Source organism: Oncorhynchus keta, chromosome 34 (genome assembly GCF_023373465.1).
Source record: "Oncorhynchus keta strain PuntledgeMale-10-30-2019 chromosome 34, Oket_V2, whole genome shotgun sequence".
NCBI classification, from domain to species: domain Eukaryota; kingdom Metazoa; phylum Chordata; class Actinopteri; order Salmoniformes; family Salmonidae; genus Oncorhynchus; species Oncorhynchus keta.
Genome location: NC_068454.1, coordinates 62,251,295 through 62,270,860, shown reverse-complemented (window position 1 = coordinate 62,270,860; position 19,566 = coordinate 62,251,295). Strand labels below are relative to the sequence as shown.

General features: G+C 42.6%; 1 protein-coding gene across 3 annotated transcripts in view; it reads left to right on the top strand.

The window, feature by feature from the left end:
- The first annotated feature begins 259 nt into the window (after window positions 1–259).
- LOC118367474 (platelet endothelial aggregation receptor 1-like) overlaps window positions 260–19,566 on the top strand; it is a 34,869-nt gene continuing 15,562 nt past the window's right edge. The window contains exons 1-3 of one of the 3 annotated variants that reach the window (XM_035750983.2): window positions 260–518; window positions 2,525–2,692; window positions 19,448–19,558. In XM_035750983.2, the coding sequence (XP_035606876.1) occupies window positions 2,622–2,692; window positions 19,448–19,558 (182 nt within the window). In that variant the 5' untranslated portion in view covers window positions 260–518; window positions 2,525–2,621. The remainder of the gene's footprint in view (window positions 519–2,524; window positions 2,693–19,447; window positions 19,559–19,566) is intronic. The other 2 variants (XM_035750984.2, XM_035750985.2) reach the window with 2 other exon arrangements.

The following is a 19,566-nucleotide window of genomic DNA, read 5'->3' as shown; positions in this document are numbered from 1 at the left end:
TGTATGACAAAGAGTTGATAAAAACGTGCACTTTGACGTCATCACCTATTAGTTCAATCCCATTTAAACTGTATCAACCATATACTTCAGGCCTCCGACAAGATAATACATCAATTTGACAATTTAGTTTTTGTTTATTGTGAAAAGTCTAATTGTAATCAAAGGTTTACTATTCTATAATTATATATCTCACTCTCTCCGTCCCGTCCCCCCCTCTCTCTCTCTATCTCTCTCTCGTTCTTCTTTCCTGTTAATTTTTCAATTCGCTACTTGCCTCTCCTCTCAATCCACAATCTGCGACTAACAGACCCTCCCCCCGATGGATGCGGCAGAAACCAATGCACTGAAATTGTGAAGTTATACAACTGCTCTTTCTTCACTGACTTCATCTGGAAATCATTTTCCACCGCTGGAAATTTGTTATAATATCGTGAGGTAGTTTACTTGGAGATTTTTCGTCGCGTAAATAGACTATCGCCGCAAATACAGTGGATTAACAACAAATGCTTTTCACCCAGGTGAGTGCAGAAAACGTATGCGTTTAGAAAACAAACGATAAAGTCTCCATTGTAAAATGATTATGCCTGATTATTCGCAGATTATTCAAACTGTAACGGCCATATTTAGATCTGTATGTTTTTTTATTTGATTCTCTCCCATACTGTTGTCTTGCTCTTTTCTCTGAAGTACAGCACATACAGTAAGTAGTACATCCTGACATGCCTGCATATTACCATATATATCAGTGGATAGAAAATAAAACGTGAATACTGAACATTTGTATTTGGAATGCTGTTTTTGTGAGTATTTCTTGTAATGAGTGTTTTCTGGGGCATAGCCATATCCTAAATCTTCATAACTAAACTGGGTCAATTCATATTTTTCTAGGAGGATTAGTCTACAGTCTTGATATGCAAAACATGATCTGGCTATCGTAGAGTGCCATCTTAATGTGTATTGTTTGTTCAGGCTTGCAGTTGTTTAGGTTTAGGGTTCAAGTCGTTTCAAAGATGCTTCCACTTGCCTGCCCCCCTCCATCTGAAGTCAGGAGGACTGCAAGATGTCATCCACGCAAAAGTGCCTCACTCATGTGAACCTCAACCTGCATATTGTTACAAATATATCACGTTTTTCATCTTTATTACTGATGTTTATTTTCATCACATCGAGTATAGTAACTGTAATTATATTAGCAATAAAGAATATAGGTGCATTAATGTTACTGTATCTTAACTAGGCCTAGGTGTTTGTTTTTTCAAGACTTACTCTTAAATATCTAGGTATGGTATAATGACTGTAATGACAAAACAGTAGAACTCAACTCATAATAGAGATGTGGGATAGAACACACTCATTTCTGGGCCTCCAGCTTGGTTTATTGACTAGTCATAACTAGGACAGCTCTTGTCTAAGGCTGCTGTCCTGCTATCTGTGACACACAAACCTTTGATGTGCAGGCAGTATGTCCTCCATTAGAGAATGTAGAGCAGAGGAAGTCAGTGGGAGTAGGTCGGTTGGGAGTAGGTCTGCTGTTGTTTCCTTACGCCAAACGGCCAGCCTCCGCCTCTGTTGTCTTTTCATTTTATTAAGCACCTCTTGGGTATTCCAAGATCTTAATTGACCTGGAGGCCTATGTTGTGGCAAGGCAAGATTCATGACCAATGGCAACGAAGCGTGGGGATGAGGTGGCTGTCACCTCTAGCAGTGTGCGACACATTGTGACACGGTCTGAGTGACTGAGTCAACTTTCAACACTTCAAGTTGAAAACATACCAAATGGGACCATCATAGTGAGTCCTCTGGTGGATCTGACACACCCAGTGGTTTTCATATCTATGTGTGGCACATTTCCTCTTTGGATGACACATATACTCTTTCTATGGCTATTTCTTATTGTTTTAAAGGTAAGGTATATGTCTGTTTTCACCCAGCTTTACCTTAGGACTGCAACCTGGTCTAAAATCCTCTAGTGCAGTACCCAAAGAGAACTTGCGATTGGAGGCTCTTGGGAGAACCTGGTGCTGTTGCAGATAGAAACACTTTAGCACTCAACACCTGGAAAGGAAAGATAGGATATGTGATTTACACAGTAAGCCGCTGCCACCTGGACCTGACAGCACCTAAACTCCCATCTACTGTGCTCTCCAAGACAGCTCACCAAAATCCTCAGGAAAGCACATTGATATCAGTCTGTAGTCAGCTGACCTCTTTACCAAAGTAGATATCCACTGGGCACAGACGTCAATTCAACATCTATTCCAAGTTAGTTCAATGTAATTTAATTGAAATAATGTGGAAACATCATTAATTGAACCAGCGTGTGCCCAGTGGGTAAATCGAGATTCCGTGTGGATTTTTCTGTCTAATGTCCATACATACTGCTCTGCACATCTACAGTACACCTCTTGGATATGTGTCTGTTCGTCTACAGACTGTTACTGCCGTCAGTGAGTACTGTATGCAGATTTGGGGATCTCTTTTCTGTCTGTGGTCTAACTACAGATTCCTCTCTTAAACCAAACAGCTGGAGTTTATGCATTGCTCTCCTCTGACTGGCCTTCTACAACCATCTGTTTCTCCATCCACGAGGTGAAGTATGGAGGTCTGGTGAGCCATCGGACATGTTTTGGTTTGGGATGACACTGGCCAGACACACCAGAGCCGAGGTAGAAATAGAACGAGTAGAGATGAGGTAAATGTAGTTACAGTATATTAGCTTCATGTTCATTTTGTCTTCCAAATGGCAGACACCCTCTGTTTATAAAGGTTTATTGTAACGCCACATAGTACACCCGGTCTCTATGGGTTTTCTTTTGAAAGCCATGGCTTTTCATGAAAGGTTTATACCAGGTCACAGACAATTTGTGTGTTGTTATTGAGTTGAGATCGTAGTTGTGGATCCTTGCTTGTTTTCTATCCAAACATGTCACTTTATGGACTCAGAACATTGTTTATATAGAAGGTGGATTAATGGTTATACTGTTCAGAGGGTGTGAGAGGTTCTTACGAGTTTTTTTGACATCGTAGTCTGGCAAATGTAATGTTGTCAATTCTACAAAGCAATCTCCCAATTGATAAACCTCCTAGGGATTTTTTCCCCCAGCCAAAGTGATTGTCAATATTAAAATGAATACTTGAATGATTTGATGATTGGTCAATCTCGTCTTTTCAGTCTTTTGTGCAGATAAATCATCGTAATGGAAAACAGCAGAGAGCAATGGCACGTTCAAAAGAAGGTGACAGAGATGTAATATTCCTGCCACATGTTTGTATAAGTCTCTCAACCCCATATGCTCTGCAGCCGTGCAGATCATTTGGAGCAGATACGACTGGAGCCATGCGAGACGTGGGTTTGGACCGGTTCTGCTGTGGGACATGGACAGTTACTATAGGCTCGGGCTCAAAAAAACCTTCATAAAGAACAACTGGTTTGGATAGAGGATCGAGGAGGAGGGGACTGGAAGGGGTTAATGGAGTGACCATAAAGTACTTGTACTGTGATAAGTGTCTTTGGAGCTGCTTGTGTTGATGGTTGTTTGGATGGGTGGGTGAAGTTGGGTAGGAAGGGTGGTATTGTGGAGGCATGGTGGAGACATGTGTAATTAAGATTTGGGGGCCTGTTCTGGTGCCTCTCGTTTCATGCGGTGTTTATAGAGGAAGGCTGTAACAAACAGAAACCTGAGCTGTAGAGGGAGGAAATATATCCCCTTTAATGTCTCATTGCTTTCTCAGGCCGTCTCGAGAAAATGGTTGTGCTTTTTCCACTCTTCGTCGCTTTCAGCAGCTGGTGTGAGGTCATTTATGTAAATGAAGCAAGAGCCATTTATATTCTCAACTGTTGGACAAGATGTCATATTTACAATATAATGTGAATTCTGAATGTTAAAATAAATAACTGTTATGTCATGCTTGGCACCCCCATTGACATGTATTGGTAGAGCCCCACTTGATGTTTTTCCCAGTTCCCGACCTACAGCCAAACCAGTCGTCCACCAGCTGTGTGGAGCAGTGATTCCATGGCTCTCCATCATGCGTTTTATGAGATCCCCTCCCCTCACAAACATTTCCATTATTCAGGTTAGGTAATAAAAGGGAGAGTTAGTCACAGAGAAATGCAGAATGAGAGAGTATCCCCCGTCAACATCATCGTTATTCAAAGCACCAGTCTATGTTAGCATCCCAATGGACTTGCTCTTGGAAACTCTGGGTACAGCAATGCCAGGATGGGTATGATGGTGTTGGTAGAGGATCGTTTTTATTTTACCCGCCAGAATCCCTCCTCAGTTGTGTTTACTTGTCAGAGGAAGGGAAGGTTGGGATGCAGACCTGGGTTTACAGGCAAGATGTTTCCTATCCGCTTCCTATTGTTTGTCCTAGTTCTGTCTCCCTGCGCTCCACAGCGATGAGCGAGGGGAAGAGCTAGGAGAATGTGGACTTGTGGGGGTTTGGGAGACTGGGATGTTTTAACTTTGTTTTCTTTTTGCACCATGGCAGATAAACAGAGAAGTAAACTATCAAAATAAAGAAAGTCGCACACTCCGTGTATAATCTCCCAGCAATTTAATGGGTATTTACCATCGTTTTGGCATCACCGTGCCTTCCTCGGGGTCCTTCCTCACCATGAGGAAGGCACAGGGATGCCGAAATGTTGGTAAATACCCATTAAAATCCTGGGAGATTATACATGGACTGTGCGACTTTCTTTATTTTGATAGTTTATAGTTTATTCACCGTTAGTCAGCACCTCCCCACAAACTATTATTCTGCGTGTGCGCCAGCTCATGTTCTTTATCAGATAAACAGAGCAGAACAAATAAACTATTTGGGTCAAGAGACAGCTTGGCCCCTGTGTTTTATAAGAAGTGAGCGAGCACATGAGTTAGTAGAGTCAATATTGAGCCATCTTTTTTAAATGGTAGAATGACCCGTATGATCAAGATGACCCCATTTAAAGGATGCTTTTGGAGAAGTGCTGAAGGAAAGGAAGAAGAATTAACACTTACTTTTACAGTGTGTTAACTACAATGAAATGACTGACTACATACTCACAGCTATAGCAATTTATAGTTATTAGTTGTGATGGCTACCATTAGAGAACACCGAATTTCCACTCCAACTTTTACATTTTTTTTTTTTACATCAGTTCAGATCTCTAGTTCCCACTTTGCACACAGAAAAATAAAATGTTACATTCATTTGCCATTTCCTTGATTGGCGAAGATCATACCCAAAGAGGAAGGGATGCTCCTGGCCCCTCTCCTTCCTCGCCTGCCCCCCGTGTTATTTGCCCAGGACATCCTGTGTGGTGGCGGTGGTGTGCATCTGGCCCTTGTCTCCAGTTGCCCCCTGCTTTCCTGTTCTGTCGAGCAGACCTGCAGGTGTGACACAAAACATTTGTTTTACCATATCTTTACATTTGGCATGCATAATGCCCACATGGCTGCCACCTATAGGTCTCAAAATAGGTCACAGCACCACTGCTGTGAAAGCACAGTCTCAAAGACAAAGCATAGGAACATTTTGAAGGGTTCACCTTCAGGGTAGCACACGTGGCTCAAGTTCTAAAGTGAGAAAAAAAAATGAGTTTGGTCTTTAACTTCCAAATGTTCAGAACCAGGCCCATCTGGAAAGGGAGATATTTTGGTTCTGTGAAGAAAACGCTGCGATAAAGGATCACATTAATAAGGAGCAGATTTCCTCCTCGCCCTCCAAAGGCAGCGCACTGAAGGCCAGAGGCAGGCCAGTAAATCAATTGGGTTTAACTGAGAGGAATTTACTGGCCCAGACTGAACTTCCTGGAAAAACAGAGAGGTAGTAGAGATAGAGAAAGAAAGAGACAAATACCTTATGATACACATCCCCCTCTTAGTTCTACCCCTGGTTATACTGTCCCATTGAGTTATTTTTGCTAGCATGTCACAGAACCTTTCTAATGTGCAGTCATTCAGCCATAATACAGAGGGACGAGTATCTAGATGCACATCTGCCTGCACGTGTTTAGGTCTATGTTTCTTCATGCATTGTGCATAATGACCTAACCACATACTCTGCAGGCTTTTTATATTTAGGGAGGTACATGAGGTAAATAAATGCCCAGATGGGACACCATTATTACTCCCCAAACAGGAAATGATGCCCAGAACTCATCCTGTAAATTTAAAGAAGACGAACAACAACAACAACAGAGAAAAGATATACCAACAGCTACCCAAATGGGTTCACCTCGAGCCTATCTCACTGACTGCAAATAAACTGGCCAGCTAGTTACATTAGAAGGGTTGTCTTAATCGAAAGCAGATGCTGCATGGTCGTAGTCTGTTATCGTAATTTGCTCTCAGTTTCATAGAACTGTGAAGTAAAAAACAATGTAAAGGCCCAGTGCAGTCAAAATTCAGTTTTTCCTGTGTTTTGTATCATATAATACAACAGCTGATGAAGCTAACACTGTAAAAGTATGAACAAATGTGAGCTGGTTGAAAATACAATATACACAGGACCTTATAATCAGCAGATTTGCATGGGAGGGAGTTTTGGTGTTCCATGGTGACATGGGGTAAATTGGTTAATAGACGAATAACAAACAGTGTTCCAAACCTCTCTGCCAATAACAGCTAGTTTTCAGTTTCTCCCTTCCCACTCAGACCATTCCCAGACAATCTTAGCAATTTTTTTACTTGAGAGATATATTTTTTTTTGCTAAAAATGCAATTTTTGCCCATTTGAATGGAAATCTATTCCAGTAAGGTACTTAATTGTTACCAAGAAATGTGATATTGATATAAAAACGACTTCATTGGGCATTTAAAGCGAATGTCCATGGCATGAAATGTCTGGTGCTTGAACCATGTGTTATTGAAGAAGACACTGAATCAGATACTCAACCACGGGATACTGAAGGATCGGTGTGTATGAATGTACATGTTACACTAAATGTGGAAAATCTTTGTTTATTCCTTGGGTTGTCTTTAGTCTTTCTAAACGTTTTGCATTGTACCGAAACCTATATATTAGGAATGATCATACCTCTACTGGAGAAATACTTCAACTAAGGTATACTGTAACATCCAAATCTGTGTTACTGTAACCTATCAGGACCGCTGTGGGTCCTGTTGAGACCATGGTTCCGTTAGCCTTCGTGTTAGCCAAGGCAGAGGGGGTTTGACACCACACCCTGCCGCTGGAGAGGGGACTGCAGCTAACATTTGGGACTACAGTAGTACGCAATATGCATGGGATTCAGCCAAGGGAAAGAGGATAGTGGCTAGAGATGGAAAGTGTGAGTGCACACGCTTGTTGTGGGGGAGGGCATGTGAGGCCTCAATGAAGTCACTGTAGGTCTCTGTATGTGCCCGTCTGTGTTTATGTGGATGTGTGATGGAAGTTTTTTTTAGATGACCAAGCAATTTTTTGCTGTCCACATCAGTTCAGCATTTCCTTTTGTTAGAGTACATTCTGCTCGGCCGTTTCCCTTAGTGAGAAAATACAGAACAAAACATTATTGGAATACTGTACTAGTGCTGCTCTACGGCCGATGATTAATTGGGTAATGATTGACAGACGGCAAAATTGAGGAAGTACGAGAGGCAGAGAGTGTTTTTGAATTTGCCACCGCCAGTGTAGCAGATCCAGATGTGCACAGTGCACAGACTACAGTGTGGTCATAAAACAGGCATGGCTTTTCTAGACTTGGATGATCATAAGGAGGAGGATTGATTTCGTAAACAAAAGTGAAGTGCCCATAGAAAAACCAAACGTCATTTGAGGACCATAGAAGCAGGTCAAGATAACATTATTACTCTCTTTTGGTCTTTTTATCTTTTGCCATAAAGGTTGAATTAGTGGCCAGTTGATGAACTTAGACACAAGTGTTGTTGCCAGTTGTTTGTCATTGGTCAAAGTGTTTAGCTGGGGTTTTTTGTATTCTGATGGTCCACTAAAGATTTAAAAGGCTTGTGACCTCTTGGCCTTGTTGTGTATGTTGGAAGAACCCAGAGGAAAACAAACATGGATGAAAAGCTGAGTTTTATGTCTGGTAGTGTCATGAGAAAATCAGCCGAGGACGATACACATCATCTAGAATAATTCACTAGAGGTTCCCACAATACTCTGGGCTGCTGAAAAGGACAGAGAAGTTGAGTGAAAGTGACAGCATGAAGGAAAAGAGCATGGAGATCAAAATCATGATTGAGGAAATTAGATTGACGTTGTTGTGGTGGAAATGATGGAAAAATAGATACGATGTGGGACAGGCTGGCAGAGGACATTTTCGAGGAATATTGAAAGACTGCAATCTGCAGTGTCTAGCTCAAATTGGCGGTGGTCATGGTAGCTATATTATTGTCGTCACTTGCTATCCATCCAGTGCGTTTGTGTAAGTACGCTAAGATGTTCTTTGTCTGTGCTTGACGTCCGGCCTTGTGCGACGGTCACTTGTGTTTAGAAAGTACCATACACATTCTTTATGATGAAGTCCACTTTTGTTCATAGAATGACGTACATTTACATGTGAAGTGTGACATCATGAGGAGGGTGATGTGTTGAGGTGTGACTGGTGTCTTGTACACAAACAACCTTGACACTTTACAGACTCATATCGCTTCACTGTCACGCGCCAAGGCCCTTTTCTAACTTTCATCCAATGACTTGGACGAGTATCATGATCATGGCATCATGTGTGAAGTGATTCAAGGAGTAGTATAACAATATAATTGTGGGGTCCAGGGCAGCACAGGGTGACTCACCGAGACCTTCAGACTATAGGGAACTTCCTGTTGTAAATGCCACCACCCTATTGTAGTAGGAGAGGTGATTTCACTACAGGGTATATGACAGGAAGAGCAAAGGAAGGGGTAGTTCTGAACAAACAAGCCTCTGATGATGATTCATACTACAACACCAGAACAATCAACATTCCTGTGAATGTTTCAATGGTCATGGTTATCAGGATGTCTAGAAAGTCAAAACACAAATTGTGTAATTGTGAAATTCTCAAATGATGTAGTCATTTATCGTTTCAATATTCAAGACCTGTATGTCAGGATGTTACAGTATTTATTGAGGATAATTATGGTAAATATGAATCTACAGCTGAGGATTCGGTTATAATGATGTGTTACTGACTTCTATGAATGGTGAGTGGAGGAGTCAAGCGCAGAAAGCAGGTAATTCCGTACGTGGATATATTATTCCAAAGACAGTGGAGACACGGACATGCGAAACACAAGGGCGCATGAAATAACCCGTCCAAAATACAAAGGACTAAAACTGTCCGGAAAAATATAGATCTCACTAATACACCAAAACCAAATAACAGAGAACAAGCCCGCACAAATACCCAGCAGGCCTAGTGCCCTTAAATACCCTACAAACAAACACTAACTCAAAACAGGTGTACCCAATTAAACCCAATAAACAGAAACAAATGGAAAGGGAATCGATGGCAGCTAATAGGCCGGTGACGACGACCGCCGCCCGAACAGGAAGAGGCACCATCTTCGGCGAAATCCGTGATAGTACCCCCCCCCCCTGATGCGTGGCTCCCGCAGCGCGCCGACCCCGGCCTCGAGGACGACCCGGAGGACGAGGCGTGGGGCGATCCGGCTGGAGGCGGTGGAAATCCCTCAAGAGGGAAGGATCTAAAATGTCCCTCCCCGGTACCCAGCACCTCTCCTCTGGACCGTACCCCTCCCAGTCCATGAGGTACTGCAGTTTCTGCGTTTCTCTTTTGCCATTCACTGGCCTGCCTGAGAGAATCCTGGAATCCTGCCCGCCAGGTCTCGCTAGAGCGCTGTACCCAATCCCCCACCGCAGGAGCTTCGGTCTGACTCTGATGCCACGGAGCCAGGACCGGCTGGCAGCCCAGTACGCATTTGAATGGCGACATATTCGTAGATGAATGACGAAGTGAGGTCTGGGCCAACTCTGCCCACGGGACGTACCTCGCCCATTCTCCTGGCCGGTCCTGGCAATACGACCTCAGAAACCTACCCACTTCCTGGTTTACTCTCTCCACCTGCCCATTACTTTCAGGGTGATAACCAGAGGTAAGGCTGACCGAGACCCCCAGACGCTCCATAAACGCCTTCCAAACCCGGGACGTGAACTGGGGACCCCGATCAGATACGATGTCCTCTGGAACCCCATAGTGCCGGAAGACGTGGGTAAATAGAGCCTCTGCAGTCTGTAGCGACGTAGGGAGCCAGGCAATGTGAATCGATGGCAGCTAATAGGCCGGCGACGATGACCACCGGGCGCCGCCCGAACAGGAAGAGGCACCATCTTCGTCGAGATTCGTGACATGATGGGGTTATAGGATTAGTGGATTGTTCTTTTATACCAACTAAACTGTACTAAACAGCTTGTCTCCAGCATGGAGGTACATTCACTATGAAAGCTCACTGTACACCCATGTGGTCTCTAGAATAATACCACTTGATTCTATGGTAATTACATATCCAGAATCCTGAACTGTTGCTGGAGCCATCTCTGCGATGGTCTCACAATAATGCTAATGGTGTGGTCTTTCGACCGTGTTCTTGCTGTGTGCGTTTACAATCAAGCCTGTGTTTTCTGGTTATGGTTTGTGGAAAGCTTCTTTTTTTTTATAACAAGAAGCGTATGTGTCTCCGCACACATTATGATCCCCAGGACATTACGGCACATATAATTACTGCTCTGTATGGTCATGTCCCTCCAAAACCTCAGCCAGGGCCTCCATTTTAGGTTTTCCACCATTTCATATAGTTAAGCTTGCATAAAAAATACTATTATGACCCTAAACTATGCTTTTTAATCTGAGGTGAGTGTTTTGGGGTGTACTGTACATGTACATATGTATGTGTTTTTATTCTGGCTAGAGTACTCCGGAGTGTTTGTGTTTGTGAGGACCCCTACACTTTCCCTGACCGACAAAACCACAGTCACTCTGCCTGTGGTTATGGTCTGGAGTGTGCCGGCCCTAGAGGTAGTTTACACTGTGTGGCTAGCTGGTTGCAGACGAGAACACACAAGCCCTCACTGTGGAGCGACGCAACTTGTAGAGAGAGGCCTCAACTTGGCCAAACGCCCAACACAACAAGAGAGAATGTGTTCCCAGAGTGTTCAGTACAACACGTTTCAGTTGGCCAGGCATTCATACCGACCTTATCATATGGATATATTAGGTCTGAATGACCATGCATGAACTAGCTTCAAGTATTACCTTAACAACACAATAAGGCACATATTCCATGACTGACTGTTCGGCCATGTGTAGAGCTCATGTTGATGTTCTCATAAGGCCCAAAACAACATCATTGCCATGGTACCCGTATCAACTCTACCTCCGTTATCTATTTCAGTCTGTTCAGTGTCACCCTATTGACAGTGCCTATGACATAAGCTTTCTACACCAGATCCACATGACCAACATCACAGGGATAGAGTCTAACCCATCCACCCCAACTCTGGTTTATCAGACTGCTAGAGCTTCTCTCTAGGAGTAGAGGAAAAGGTGTGACCATCATGTAGACCTCCTGACCCAATCATCTGGTATTTGGGGGCCCCTCGACCTCCAGGTCTGGGGCCCACCAACCTTTTTCTTTTGGGGGGATTGGGCACCCCTGGAGGTTGGGGACCCCCACATAGTATATGTTAGCAAAATATGTACCCTGCATGCCCGTTCGGTAATCTGTCCCTGCTCACACACAGGCCCTGGACTACAAAAGAATAGGGTGTGTGTTCCTCATTTCCCCCAGATAGCATATGATAGCAAAATGTGTAGAATTGCTGTAAATTAGCTGTACATCTGCTAAATGTTCTCTCAGACTCATGACAAAATGTGTAGAATAGTATTATAAAACTGCACATTTTTCTCTCTTGAACTCATTTCCCCTGGAGGACGGTGGCCCGGGGCCTCAAATGCGGTAGTCCGGCCCTGTGTGTTAGGCAGAAGAAGAGAAGAGGTGTGAGGTAATAGAGTTGACATACAGACATACTGAAGGTTATTTTTTATTTTTCCATAGCAACTACCCTGATTTAACGAAGCGTTAGAGAAGCGTTTTATGACTCAAACCGTAGCATAGATTGGCAGACACCATTAAGCGTACAGCATGTCACTGTATTGAAGAGGCTGTTGCTGAGAAGGGTTGTGTTGAATCGAGTTCAAAATGTTGACCGCATCAAACAGATTCCCTGAGGTTCAATAACATTTTTTAAAGAAACAGACATCCAAAAGTGATATATCTATATAACAGTTAAAAACAGGTCAAGTTCAATAAATTACTTTTCGTCTTTTATTTTTTGACATAAAAGTTGAACTAGTGGCCAGTTGATAAACTTTGACCAGGGATGGGCAACTTTGATTGGGGTGGGGGCCACCAAAAATCTGAACTCAACGTGAGGGGTCGCAGTGGCTCGCAGTTCTGCGTACCCACATCCACATCCAGCCTTTTGGGTGCCCTAAGTGACATTTTGTTGGGGCCCTTAGTGACATTTTGTTAGGGTCCTAAGTGACATTTTTTGCCATAGGGTGGAGACAAATATTTGCCGTTTTTAATATAATATCAGAGTGAGAGTGACTAATACCATCAATGGGGGATCCCCGGGTCTGTAATTCGACCATGATTACTACTAGTTTAGATAACTGGCTAGACTAATTTACCAATCTAATAGTTTTTAGATGACATGGGCTAAATGAGTGACTGTCAGTGACTGACTGACATCAAATGATGCGCGCCGAAATCGAAACGTGGTGATTTCTACGATTCTACTCACTCTCAACAGTAAGTTGAGACCCCGACTGAGTTTAAAATATATATATTTTTTAGGTTGGTCCATGGGCCTACAAAAACGGGCCTCTATTTGCCCATCCCTGACTTAGACACAAGTGCTTTTGTCAGTTGTTAATCATTGGTCATCAAAATGTTTAGCTGGGTTTGTTTATGTTTTCTGATGGTCCACTAAAGATTTCAAAGGCTTGTGACCTCTCGGCCTTGTTGTGTATGTGTAAAAGCTGAGTGTAGGGCCTCCCGGGTGGCGCAGTGGTTAAGGGCGCTGGATTCGCGCCCAGGCTCTGTCGTAACCGGCCGCGACCGGGAGGTCCGTGGGGCGACGCACAATTGGCCTAGCGTTGTCCGGGTTAGGGAGGGTTTGGCCGGTAGGGAAATCTTTGTCTCAATGCGCACCAGCGACTCCTGTGGTGGGCCGGGCGCAGTGCGCGCTAACCAAGGTTTCCAGGTGCACGGTGTGGCGCTGGATGGCGCTGTGTTAAGAAGCAGTGCGGCTTGGTTGGGTTGTGTATCGGAGGACGCATGACTTTCAACCTTCGTCTCTCCCGAGCCCGTACGGGAGTTGTAGCGATGAGACAAGATAGGAGCTACTAAACAATTGGATACCATGAAATTGGGGAGAAAAAGGGGTAAAATAAATAAAAAAAGAACAACAAAAAAAGAAGCTGAGTGTTATGTCTTGTAGTGTCATGAGAAGATCAGCTGAGGACGATACACATCATCTAGAATACTTCACTCAAGTAGAGGTTCCCACAATAATCTAATCCCAAAGCAAGACAGAAGTTGAGTTAAAGAGCCAACATGAATAAAATAAGAAAAGAGCATGAAGTACAACATTATGATTGAGGAAATTAGACATAGGGATGACATACAATTGACATAGGGACCATTTGATTTGTTTTTCCATAGCAACTACTCTGATTTAACGAAGTATTGGAGAGATGTTCTATGACTCAAACCCTAGCATAGATTGGCGGACACCATTAAGCATATGTCACTGAATTGAAGAGGCTGTGTTGAATCGCATCCAAAATGTTTACGTCTGTGCTTTTCCGAGAACATTCAGTAAAACGAAAGCATCAAACAGATCTGCTGAGACACAATAACACATTTAACTTGTCTGCAAACGGAAGACAAAAGAAGCAGACACCCAAAAGTTAAAGGTGTCTTTTTTTCTCTCAGGTCAAAGATCAAGAACTCATAGTTCATTCGCATGAATCCTACAGAAGACAGCACACCCTGCAGCTCCAAGCTCACTCAGCAAAATACAGCCTTCCGAGAAGTAACTCTCCAAAAGACGAACCCCTCCTCTTTCCCTCCATATCATCCCGTTGTCACGCAAATCCTACGACAGCCATCAACAGCATATGAGCTGCCAAGACTTCCACTCAGAATGTTCCAGTGTGTGGGGGATGAGACGTGTGGTCCGGTACCACCCTTAATGTACAAAGCCTCACTGTAAACACCCGCAAAATGTGTCATGTTCAAGAAACAATAAAAGATGTTATGGATAAATGTGAGAAATTTACCAAATCAACAGTAACACACCACATATATTTCTGATTTGCAAAAAAACATTCATGTTTCTGAAAGTATGAATTTGAAAGATTGGGTGTGGGGTGGTGTGTAGTTGTTCCATCAAGTCCCTATTCTCCCAAAGGGTTGTTGATGGTGCCTACTCCCTTTGCCCCCGCACCCATCCATCCAACATGTGGCATTACAGCGTCTAGGGAGTGTGTGCCAGCCTAGCTGTGGTCGAAGGAGCCAAATCTCTCATGCGCACCATGAAGAAATCCCAGATGCAAAGGATTATGGGTTTTAAATCCAGTTTACAGTAACTGTGTTTTAATGGAGGGTAGAGGGGCTGGGGGCTAATGCTGCAGAGTCTGGGCTATAGGCTGCGGTTAGAGTGACACATCAAGCTCTCCATTTTATTCACTCCAGCTGGCAATCCTTGTCAAATTGAGAGCACTTTTATGGATTTGTTATTCTTAAAGTTCATATGTAAATTGATGACACAAAGTCTAAAGCTTGAAATGGTTATATTTTTCCTAAAAAAGCTCTTGATATCACTAATCAGGGGAATTGATCATCAGAAGCGTTCAGCCAGTTATATCGTGTTGACAAGTTTTGGTTGGTACATTACCTAAGTGATATGCATTGAAAATCATATACCTGTATGATTTAGCTGATGCTTTTTTGACTCATATTTTCTGAATAATGTTCAACTTCAATCTATCATGAAAACAGTGCAGCTGGTGACACTGACCTTTGATTGGTTGTTGTTACCTTGTAAATATCATAGAATCATATATAGGAGTTGGCTGTTGTATGGATATTGACCTCATTACAAAGTGTTGATGCTTAACCCATCGTTTTTGCGCAGTGCACACGTGGCGAATGCAATACTGAAGAGAGTAAACTGTTTTCCTGTGTTATTTTTCTCTCTTTGGCTTCAATCATTTGGAACATTTGGACATTTAGAAATGATATTCATATTATTGATCATGTAACACTATTCTAGCATTTTACACTGCCAGGAGATTCCCAGGAGAAACTTTGAGAAATTACTGTGAACTTGAGACTTCATATTGTGTAGCTTAGTGTCTTAGTCTGGTTTAGATATTGCACCCCTCTACATGAAAATCAAGTTGTCCTTGGCATCCCCTCTGTCTCTCCCCCTCTCTCTCTCTCTCTCTCTCTCTCTCTCTCTCTCTCTCTCTCTCTCTCTCTCTCTCTCTCTCTCTCTCTGTCTCTCTCTCTGTCTCTTTTCTCCTTTTCTATTTTCTCTTTCTCTCTCTCGTTCTGTCACCAATCCACACCAATGCGTTTTTCTCTCAATTTTATTTTCCTTTGCAACACTCCGTTCCAAAGAGTGACTAATATTTTCTACCTCAATTAACAGTTCAACCCCAAAGAGAGAGAGAGAGAGGCGTAGAGGGGAGGGAAACAGGCAAGCAGCATTTAAATAGTGCCATGTGCAGTGTCTAGAATTTCACCATTTACTGACAGAATGAAAAAAAAGTCTCTACTCTTATCTAAGGAGCTTGTTATCCAATATTGACCGTTAAGACCCCATGCCACTCAAGACTGGATCGTCTTGGAAGACAAGAAGCTTTAGGATGCTCAGTAAATGTGAATGAATCGCTATAGCATGCATATTGCATGGTTCAAATGAAATAATAAAGATGAAATAATAATAATAACAATAACAATAATAATAAAGGACGAGCATGGAGTTTCAGTAAATACATGTGAGTAGCCTCCAGAGCTGTCAGTAAATGAAAACTGAATGCAATGGTTTCAGATGTGTGAAACCAAATCAAATGTTTTTCCTTAGTCTCATTTCTGAGTCTTTTGCAAGACTGAAATTGAATGGTAACAACATGCATAAGAGTGTCTCGGTTTTGCAAGATGAATGTGACACGAGTACATCTGTTTTCATTTGGGCCTTGTTTTCATTGAAATCCCTGTGCAGTTCTAGAAAGAGCATTGTGGGGCCCTTTTAAACAATAGGGCATTCTCCAGTTGGTACGATCTGCACACGCCTGGGCCACTTGTTCAGTTCTGGGGCGCTTGACATTGAGCCAAGACAAGTCCAATGAATTAGCGAATATACTATACATAGTTTCTCTGTACTCGTTTCAACGTGTGGGACTCATTTTGTGCATGGAACGTTTTAAGAACATGAAAAACAAATGAGCTATCGATGAAAGTATTAGAACGTGTGTGTGTGTGTGTGAGTGTGTGTGTGTGTGTGTGTGTGTGTGTGTGTGTGTGTGTGTGTGTGTGTGTGTGTGTGTGTGTGTGTGTGTGTGTGTGTGTGTGTTTGTAGTTGTGTGTGTGTGTGCGCATGCGTTGTACTGTGTATATCCTATGCTCCATTTTTTTATTGGGCTGCATGAAAGTCCAGTTGAGATGGTCTGCTTTGCTCATTGAAACTATCCCAAAAGCCTTCTAGTGCAGGCTGCAGCGTTAGAGGTCCAGAACCATCTCTGTACCATTCAATGCACATACCGTAGAGAGGTACAGTAGCTCTGGTCCAGAATACACCCTGGACCAGAGCTAAAATATATGTAAAGCCAAATCTGGTGCCCATCTGCACTTCTCACTTGTAACATCGTAAATATATTTTGTCATCTGTTTGTGTTTTTATTATATGTTGGTTGCATAAAGCAACACAGAAGAAGAATCTTGATTTTTATAAAAGATTATAGAAAAAAAATGATAAGATAAAATATAATGAACTGTAGGTTGAGATTAATAAGAGTGTACTCTCAGCAGCAAAGGCTTGGGCAGGATTCTATAATCAACCCACATGTATGGGTGGAGTAGCGAATAAAAGCCTACTTTTGGTGGGGAGAGGACCTGAACCCCTTGACCTCTCTGAGCAGGGGTATGCTACCTACGTACCAGTTGAGTCTACCGACCTACCGTTCAATTTAAAGGTAACCCAAACATGTAATGTGAACTGCCGCTGACATTCATTTCAAGTCAGAGCTTTCTCTCTTCACGTCTGCACCCATTAAACCTACACTCTCTTTCTCAGCACTTAAGAATTCCCATGCGGTTTCAATACTTTGTCTAATGAAGCTCAATTAAAAATAAAAAAGCAAGTGAAAAATATTTACTCCAGTCCAATGAAGTGGCTGCTAAAGTCGATTGCTCCTCTTAATAAAAACCATATGCCTGTTCTTATAAAATCCTGTTTTTGTGGTGCAGCTTTTTAAGGCGTTAGAGTGTGTGCCAGAATGTGTATTATCTCCTGACACAGAGAACAGGAGGGTTGTGAGGGGTGATATATCAAAAGCAGTAGATCGTGAATGTACTTGATTTATGTTACAGGGAGCATTGTGTCAAATCAACTCATAACTACAGCTGTAGGTTTAGGTTTAGTGTGACTGCTGGGCTGTGGCTGCAGTTTGTTTGTTACTCTGATTAGGAAAATGCTTGGGCTGAAGCCCCTAAAAGGGATCCTAACATGGCATTATTGAAACACCACAACCTTACGTTGTGAGGGGAGGAGGAAACCTTGTGATGGGCTTTACCTAGACTTATTTAAGTGCCTTGTTGTTCCTCTCTTTGCTAGACTGAAATAAATGCTGAATATCTCCTTTGGAATAGTCATAGAAATAGTTTAATACCCCAAGCTCTTTATTTCATCCTCGTTGGTGACCTGAGAAGCAGTACACTAACTTTGTCAGGGGGACTTATTATAAAAACAGAAGGGAATAAATAGCCTTGACCGATGTTATGTCAACATGAGTCCATCCTCCAAAGACTGTCCCTTTCCCACGATGAGGGGAATGGCCCTTCAGTCGACCCATGCTATAGTGTTGCTGAACTTCCCAAAATGTCCATGGGAGTTTTGGGGGGGAAAAGACCACTTTCTCTGCCGCTCCCTGAGAGCCTGCTCTGGTCCTCATCGCTGGGCGTTCCCCTGGGTCTGCGTTTTGATTGGATCCAGATGGTGTGAGTGTGGAAGGGGACATGGCGGAAGAGTGTGGAGTTTTCTCTCCTGCTCTGATTGGTAATAGCTAGGATGGTAGCTGGAGTCGCATTCCTCCCCCCAATCCATTTCTGTCTCACTCGCTCGCTCACTCGCTATTTCTCGCTCTCTCAGATTCAGTGGTGGAAAAAAGTACCCAATTGTCATACCTGAGTAAAAGTAAAGATACCTTCATAGAAATGACTATAGAAAAAGTGAAAGTCACCCAGTAAAATACTACTTGAGTAAAAGTCTAAATATTTTTGGTTTTAAATATGCTTAAGTATCAAAAGTAAATGTAATTGCTTAAATATACTTAATCATTTCAAATTTCTTATATTAAGCAAACCAGACAGCACAATATTATTATTATTATTTTTTACGGATATCCAGGGCACCCTCCAACATAATTTATAAACGTAGCATTTGTGTTTAGTGAGTCCGCCAGATCAGAGGCAGTAGGGATGACCAGGGATCTTGATAAGTGTGAATTGGACCATTTTCCTGTCCTGCAAAGCATTCAAAATGTAAGTAGTTTTGTGTGTCAGGGAAAACGTACGGAGAAAAGTACATACTTTTCTTTAGGATGGTAGTGAAGTAAAAGTAAAAGTTGTCAAAAATATAAATAGTATAGTACAGATACCTCAAATAACTACTTAAGTAGGACCTTAAAGTATTTTTACTTAAGTATTTACACCACCGTTCAGATTCCTCTGTTCTAAGTTGCCATATGGGGAGAATAGTGAGCACGACGGGGAGGGTTTGGTTAAACGGCTCAATGCTGGCCCGCTGCCTTACCTCTGCTTAGTGTTTAATGAACTCTTTTACAAGGGGTGATACTGCTTTAAACTACAGGAAGGTTTCAGATAAATGTTCATATTCTTTACATTGTGAAGTGTTTGATATCTTTGTAACTCAGATGGCGGGCTAAAAGCAGTGCCAAACAAAAAAACTGACAAGTATCAGTTTAACATAGACAGTATGATTTGATGTGCTGTTTAATGAGAATAGAAAAAAAGATAGGTATTTGATTATCCCCTTTCCTGCTCATAACCTGATCCTTAATAACTAACCCTCTCCTCAAATGTTGGTCCTCATGCTTTCAATTTGTAGCCTATTATCTCTGCCATTGCTCCCATGGATAAGCATTATAAATATCCTCCACAACCTTTTCCCCCCTTTCTCTCCTCAGGACCATGCAGTCACTGCAGACCTGTACCGTCCTGCTGGTTCTGAGCGTTCTGATTGGCCTGTCCTGGTCTCTGAACCCCAGGGACCCCAACGTGTGTAGCGTATGGGAGAGGTAAGTCA